The 7,727-nt window shown below is 44.8% G+C and overlaps 1 protein-coding gene and 1 pseudogene across 2 annotated transcripts; both read left to right on the forward strand.

Annotated features, from left to right (window-relative positions):
* Positions 1-3,972: 3,972 nt before the first annotated feature.
* H257_05828 (hypothetical protein) lies at positions 3,973-5,030 on the forward strand (the record flags this gene model as incomplete). Its single annotated transcript, XM_009830822.1, has 3 exons — positions 3,973-4,303; positions 4,353-4,678; positions 4,749-5,030. The coding sequence occupies 3 exons, from the start codon at positions 3,973-3,975 to the stop codon at positions 5,028-5,030; spliced, it is 939 nt and encodes a 312-aa protein (XP_009829124.1).
* Positions 5,031-6,814: 1,784 nt separating this feature from the next.
* Positions 6,815-6,888, forward strand: H257_05829 (annotated as a pseudogene). The gene has a single exon. The product of its transcript is annotated as a tRNA-OTHER (tRNA).
* The last annotated feature ends 839 nt before the right edge of the window (positions 6,889-7,727 follow it).

A 7,727-nucleotide genomic window follows, 5' to 3' on the forward strand; every position in this document is an offset into this window, starting at 1 on the left:
CCACATACACTCTGATTGGACAAAAACACACACACATGGACTGGCCAGATTCTACATTACAGTAACGTTACTGCAAGTTCAAGTACAAAGAAGTACGATTGATTGCGGGATTTGAACCCGGGGCATTAGCAACGCCGCTACATATCTCAACCACGACACTGTTGGAGCTGATATATCTGTTTGAACTTTACACTATATTAGTGCGAATTATAACACTGTGAGCACGACACCGTTGTTTATGCCTTTGGTGTCGACTCGCAAAGCAACTTAAGCCATGGATTACACTACCTGAAATGATAGTACTAGTATTGTGCTACTATGACAGTTCGGTTCTAGATAGATGTGCCTCACGTGTAGTGGTACAGGTTGCTTAGTGCAAAGTGGGTTTACGTGCTGGTACAGTACACTGTTTTCGCATGGATGTGCGTGCATTGGGGTTTGGGTGCATACCGAAGCGAATTCTAAAGTACAGTTGTTAGATGTACGGCATTATGGATAGCCTCGAAGCTAGTGTACACCTAGAACTACTCGTCGTAGGGTATACACTTTTGTTGCCGTTGAAGGCATGCTATGCACTGGTACTAGAGTCGGCGCAGCGTGTGTTAGCTACCCGGTAGAGTTTACATGCATTGTAGGCATGGCTGGGTACATACTAGTTAGTATACATGTGAAATACTAGTACACTAGAATGATGTTCGTGTTGCTGAGATGTTCTACTGGTACCGTATGTAGCAAACTCACGAATGTGGTGAAAAGGCAACTACATGATGGTCCATCGTCCCGACACCGCTACTCGTCTGAAGCCAATATCATGGTGTGCATGCACCGTATAATTGCTGTTCTTGCTGCTGGCTTTGATTATTGACAGTAATAGGTAATCCCCCACCCCCTTGCTGCTAGCTGCGGTCAAACAGACAGTTTACTCCGTGCTAATCATGCAAGCTATATAACTTCTGAGGGGGGCATTGAAGCTATGGCGGGGCATAGTACAGTAGTTGAGGGGGAGTATCGTAGCTGAGGGGAAGTATAGTAGCTGAAGGGAAGCATAGTAGCTGAGGGGAAGCATAGCAGCTGAGGGTGTGAATAGTGATTATACTATGTACGTAATACCCTGGACGACCTCTCTGGCTTTGATTAGTGACATTAATAGTGAATCCCCCATCCCTCCTGCTGCCCCCTCAACTACTGTACTATGCTCCCCCTTAGCTTCAATGCCCCCCTCAGAAGTTATATAGCTATGCAAGTTATATAGCCTGCATAGCTATATAACTTCTGAGTAGCTGAGGGGGAGCATAGTAGCTGAGGGGAAGCATAGTAGCTGAGGGTGTGAATACTGATTATACTATGTACGTAATACCCTGGACGATCTCTCTGGCTTTGATTAGTGATAGTATTAGTGAATCCCCCATCCCCCCTGCTGCCCCCTCAACTACTGTACTATGATCCCCTCATAAGTTATATAGCTTGCATAGCTATATAACTTCTGAGTAGCTGACGGGAAGCATAGTAGCTGAGGGTGTGACTAGTGATTATACGTAATACCCTGGACGATCTCAGTCACCAGCAAGTGAACGACCTCCACCTCATACATCTCAACCCCCACAGTGTGTGAAGCGACTTGGTGACCCAAGGTCTACTTAATCTTCAACTAAGGTACTTTTTAACTACATCTTACTGCTGTATACAGTCACAGACATCAATGGGTCCAAGTAGGAACAGTTTTTTGCTGCTACAGTACTAGTTATTGTAGAGGGCTGTCACGTTAGCGAGATTGCTTAGCGCATTTCAGTTAAGATGTTTAACTGTTAGCTCGTACAGTATCAGACTACATAAATATGATTAAACAATTGTATGTGATCAAGGTGTAAATAAATTGTTATTTATCGAGAAAATAAGGTAGAGATTGGACAAAACTTCTTTGTGTGTGTCACGGAAGAGTAAGTGTTTACAAATACAGTTTGGCTGTGTGAATTGGAAGTTGCGTTCAAAATGCAACACTACTACATACCGGTAACTGCATGCCTTGACACGATTCTGCATTACACGAGACCCACTCATAAGATTTAATCACATTTCGTTCAATAAATTGTTATTTATCGAGAAAATAAGGTAGAGATTGGACAAAACTTCTGTGCGTGTGTCACGGAAGAGTAGTAGTAAGTGTTTACAAATACAATATGGCTGTGTGAATTGGAAGTTGCGTTCTAAATGGCACACTACTACATACTTGTAACTGCAAGCCTTGACACGATTCTGCATTACACGACACTTACTCATAAGATTTACTCACATTTCATTCTGCCCCAACATCACCATGAACCCATTCACTGTTGTAAACTGACTGCAGCAGGACATTGACGATAGTACATGACTGTATGACTGTACGAGTCATAGCCAGGACACTACATGTACAGTATTTGCTGCATTAGCTGACATATTGGTTGGCACTACAGTAAATTAGCACATATGTGATCGCGTACAGTACACTTGTCTCAAGGACTCGCATGCGTAGTTAGTCCTCCCCCACTTACGACGACGAAAACTAAACGTACTAGTACCGTACTCCTGTAACTACTTGTCGCAGGGCTTACAATCTTGTGGCCATTGAAGGCATGCTGTGGTACTGGTGTTAGAGTCGGCACATCCTGCGTTATCTAGAGTACATGTTGTTTGAATGCAACACGAGGACTGTGGTACTGTACATGTACTGTATGAGTAATAGGTAGGACACTACATGTACAGTAGTGCTGCATTGGCTGATACTAACGTAGATGGCCAGTTTATGGTGCACGGGACAGTTTATGGTGTACTCAAATTGGCCAATGGAATTGCTTGATTTTTGGAGTAGCCAATCGAATCACTAGAAAAATGAAATCACTAAAAAATAAGCAAAAACAGCATACATATTTTAAGCTTAAACCGTGCACCATAAACCGTCCCTCCTATTTTGCCTTGACTTGAGTGGAATCGAAGTAAATGAACGCTAAGTTGAAGGCTATTCAAGCCGATTAAATTATCAGAAGAATGCCCAACCTTTCGGCTTCATGCAGCACTTTTCAGAATTGAAATCCCGGTCCTGGGAGACGAGTAAGCTGCATTCTACGACGAAGTCTCTTTCAAGTGCACCATAAACTGGCCATCTACGTTAGTACTAGTACATTGGTTGGCACTACAGTACTAGATGAACAAATACTGTATGTAATTAAATGATTTTACTTGGTAAAGCAATGTAGACGTTCTGCGGTGCAGTGGTTAAAGCACCCGCTTGCGAGACTGGTGTTCCGGGTTCGAGTCCCAGAAATAGCAACCCTATTGTAAAGTATATTCGTAATACTAGCATAAGGTTTAGACAACTCATTGGACGAATTTGCACTAATGGAATAGCTTACAGTTCGACGTGCGTACATTTGATTGGTTGTATTGTTCGTGGATGAAACTCCTGCGTATGATTCAATAAAGAGATGTAACGGACCATGCAACTACTAAATCATACTTCGAAGTAGCTTTTTGTTATCATGTGGGTCTTTCTTGCTACGATGGATTCTGCGCGCGTGGATGAGTTTAGGGCCACCCTACCCGAGTATGGCATTACACACAAGAACGTCATCAAGTGCAACATGGATCACGATGGTCCGGATCTGTCGCTAGCCAAACACCATGTCACGACAGTACAGTACACGCGTTATGTGAGTCCACTGTGCTATCCAGTTGGTGAAGACCAAACACAGCCACTACGGTGCCCAGGTTCGTCTCGAATTTCAACGTGTACTTTAACTCATATTACCACGGTGTAGGTTCGTATCGAATTTCAACCTGCACTTTAACTCAGATTGCCACGGTGCACCGAGATGGTCATCATGTGGGTGAATTTGAACAGAATGATGGTAATGTAGTACCCCGAAACCCAAAGGTACCACCTTTATATGGAAATGCATGTGTGCATGGGTGACGTTGCATTAGGTCACTCTTGAAATGAAAAATGCGCTGGCTACATGGATTGATGACGACCCCAAGCACAACCCCAAGACGTTGTTCAAGATGCTCAAGGCATCCATTGGTCAAGAAAGATTCGGTGGCATGCCATGTCCCACTTTGAAGCAAGTGCAGCATGCAGTGCACTACATGCGGTCCAAAGACCTTTTTCAGAAGAGCACCGTTCCTGCAGCGATTGAAGAACTCATGAAGTGGCGAATCACCGACAACGTCGAAGACCACGTGGCGCATAAACCATTTGTGTTTGATGTCGAGGAGGAAGCTGGTCGCTTCGCGCTTCGCGACGGTGGTATGCAGGCATTTCGCGTTGGTACGAATTTCATTGGTTAAAGTTCGTATGTCTCATGAAGTTGTCGTAGGATTGTCAACAGTGGAACTCCTTCGAAAGTACCACGCTGTGGTCACAGCCAACCCAATGAAGACCGTCATATGTCACATGGACACGACATTTTCGACGAACGTGCTGGGCTACCCCATGTTTGTATTTGGATACTCCGACATGGCGGGATCATTTCACCTTCTGTGCGTATGCATCACGTCGCAGCGGACCCACGCCGATGTCGCGTGGCTACTGCGGTCACTCAAGGAGAAGTTCACAAGTCTCCTGAATTATGCATGGGCGCCGACAAGACTTATGGGTGATGCAGACAAGGCACAATTCCTAGGAATGACCAACGCACCTTATGTGTTTTTTTCACGTCCTCAAAAATGTAAGTAATCCTATGTCATCATATTGTTATCATGGTTTGTTCTAGTGCTACGACAAACGCCAATGCATGACAAGCGAGGAGTGGACAAGTGTCACCTTTGACATTTACCTGTTGCACATGTCCACAAGTGAAGCCAATTTGGTCAACAACATGGACACAGCGCACGCAAACTGGAAAGGCAGCCGCACCCTACAAAAGTTCCGAACCTACTTTTTCAACACATGGCTGCCGTACCACGCCGTGTATTCAACAAATTGTGGGCCGCGGTTTTGGAAGTGGCAAGTGTTTCACAGCCATAGGGGGCTCGTACACCAACAACCCCAATGAACACTTCAACCGCAAACTCAAAGATGTATGCATATATGCACGTCAATCATAACCCTCATTGCATATATGTCTTGTTCAGGCAATCGGTCGTGTGAAGAAGCATGTCCCACACCTTGTTCAAGAAGTTGCGAAACTGGTTCTAGAAATATCAACTGAGGCGACACCTTGGGTGCAACATCCAGTCCAAACCGAGCGAATGAAGAAATATTTCAAGAAGTTGCTGGCGAGCCGGCGGCTTCGAGTCAACGAAGTGCCGCGCGTACGCCCTGTAACATGGCGTGTGCTTTACTTCCCTCAAGAAATTGCCGAAGGCGAGCAGGATGAAGGCATCCCACGACGTGTGTGGCACTACAACTCAGTGTCGCGAAACGTTCAGCGTCTTGAACAACCAACCTGATATTGGTGAGTCAATCGAATGCTCTGTTTATTTCCAATTAATTTTACGTTAAATAATAGGATGGCTTGTCCAACGAGTTCCGGCTCCAGTCCTGCTGCAGTGTCAGTGCCTCCACTGGACCCGCGATGGAATCTGCTCCCATGCCATCATGGTAGCGACCCAGACTGGCATGGTGTTGCTTGGCATCGAGCGTGGCGCACAGAATCTGGTGAGCCGAATTCGTCGGGGAAATGCTGAAGTCAATGTGTTTCCTTTGCGTGGGCGTGGAGACGGCAACATACGAAACCCAGTAGACTATGTCTAGTACGTAGTTGGATGCTGCACACCTTAATTTGAATACATGTTTCTATGTTCATTACTGTTACGGACACTAAAATTAAGCTACACGATAAGCACATTTAATTCCTATTGGTTAGACATGTTCGACTTTAGCCAATCGAAATCCATTTCTATTTTCAGCTTTTTATTTATCGTAGTCTAATTTTGGCCAATGTCAGCACTCTAAACAACGGAACCTTCGTATCATTGGATGTTTATCAAATATTGTCAGAACTTTCGTCCAATGACACGCGTCTATTTCCCTAGAAATTATCGGATACGGCACTTATTATTCCTTATTTACTACCTCTGTCCCACTTCGCATGTCGTGGGTTTTTACTTTCGGTTTTAAAATTCGAGCAAAAATCGTACAGAGTTGTAATTGGTAGAAATGGAATGCTCTGAGCGTTATGAGTCGACGATGGCCAAATTCAGGACATTCCGTTCCGAAATACGCAAAATATCCTAGTTTTACGATCTCATGGTTTTTCATTTTGTTTCATTTGAATAAAGTATGGTATGTACACAGTACAGGACATTGAAGTTCGACACCTACGGCATGAGGTAGTCGTGGACAACGACTTCCTCAAGATGAGGAACTTGTTGCAAGACACCAGTCGTGCCAACACTAGCTTGACATCACAAAGCTTCTGTATGTCCTGGCGATAAAATCTGAGCACTCATACACGGCGTCTGCCTACAAACTGTAGATGCCCCAATAATGGACCACCTGCTGACACCGCTGAACCACCAACGACAATGGTGCGGCTACAAGGCAGCCCCGTTGCGCTGGCGGTGGCAGCTGTGCCAGGAGAGTTGGGTAACTCAGCTGCGAGATGTTTCACACATGAACCTTTGCTTGACACTCAGCGCAAGCCGACATGGACGTCTGCAGCTGGAATGCTGTATCGATGGCGGGATGCAGTCCATGGAATGGTAAACAGTTTTGTCCAATTAACATAGGTCTAGCGTCGTTTTGGCCAATGGAATAAAATCACGACACTTGAACTGGGATTATTGATATTTGAAACCAGACATTGGAAGTGGGATAGAGATAGTATCAAGTAAGAGTACAGCTCACACGGGTAGAGCATTGGGGTTACAGCCCAAAGGTTGCGGGTTCAAATCCCGCACAGGGTATTAGTTTGGGGAATAATGGGGGACAATAGAATGAGCACTGCTAGGACTGCGAAAGCGACCACGGTGTAAATATTCTGTTGTGCAACGTTACTTCGCGGATTGGTACATTCGGGAAGCCATAATTCCGGTGGATGAAATGTCACACTGTCCAACAGTTGAAGCAATCACCACCCAAGTCCCAGGGAGAAGTAACAGCACAGCAGCTCATTCGGCGAATAATCTTTTTTACTTTGTGACAAGCGACAGTAGTACTAGTAGTACTACTGTCACAAAGTAGTACTAGTAGTACTAGTTTAAAATTGTGACAATCCACAGTAACATGCGGCGACTATAACATAATGACAACATGATGATAGCATGATGACAGCATGATTGCTGTATCACTGACGTTATATCCCAAGGGATCGATCCCAATTTGTCCGCAAGCTGGAAATGGATGGGTCAGATGTTTTCTATTTCCGTCCTAACTGTTCAGGAATTTTGGTGTGGATTAGGCATTTTTTGTGTGGATTGTGTGTTGTGCTCGGCGAAGTTTGTGTGGAACTCGGGATTTGTATTGTGTTATTCGGGTCGTGTGTGTTTTTCGTTAAAATTTGTGTTTTTTTCGGTCGTTTCTGTGTGTATTTCGTTATTTAGTGTTTGTCAAAAAAAGGTCCTCGCTGTTGCTAATGCGTCTCGGTGGAAGGCTATTGAGTCCAGAGCCCTCATCAAGGATCAATCGGAAGCAGCGTGGTACACCATGTACGAGTCGCGCAGTATTCCGTCATTCATTGCCACGAAGTCGATACCACCGGACGACTTTGATGACCTGCTTCGTGTCTTTTCTGTCAACTACACAGTCT

This window comes from Aphanomyces astaci, assembly GCF_000520075.1.
Source record: "Aphanomyces astaci strain APO3 unplaced genomic scaffold supercont1.11, whole genome shotgun sequence".
Taxonomy (NCBI): Eukaryota; Oomycota; class Saprolegniomycetes; order Saprolegniales; family Verrucalvaceae; genus Aphanomyces; species Aphanomyces astaci.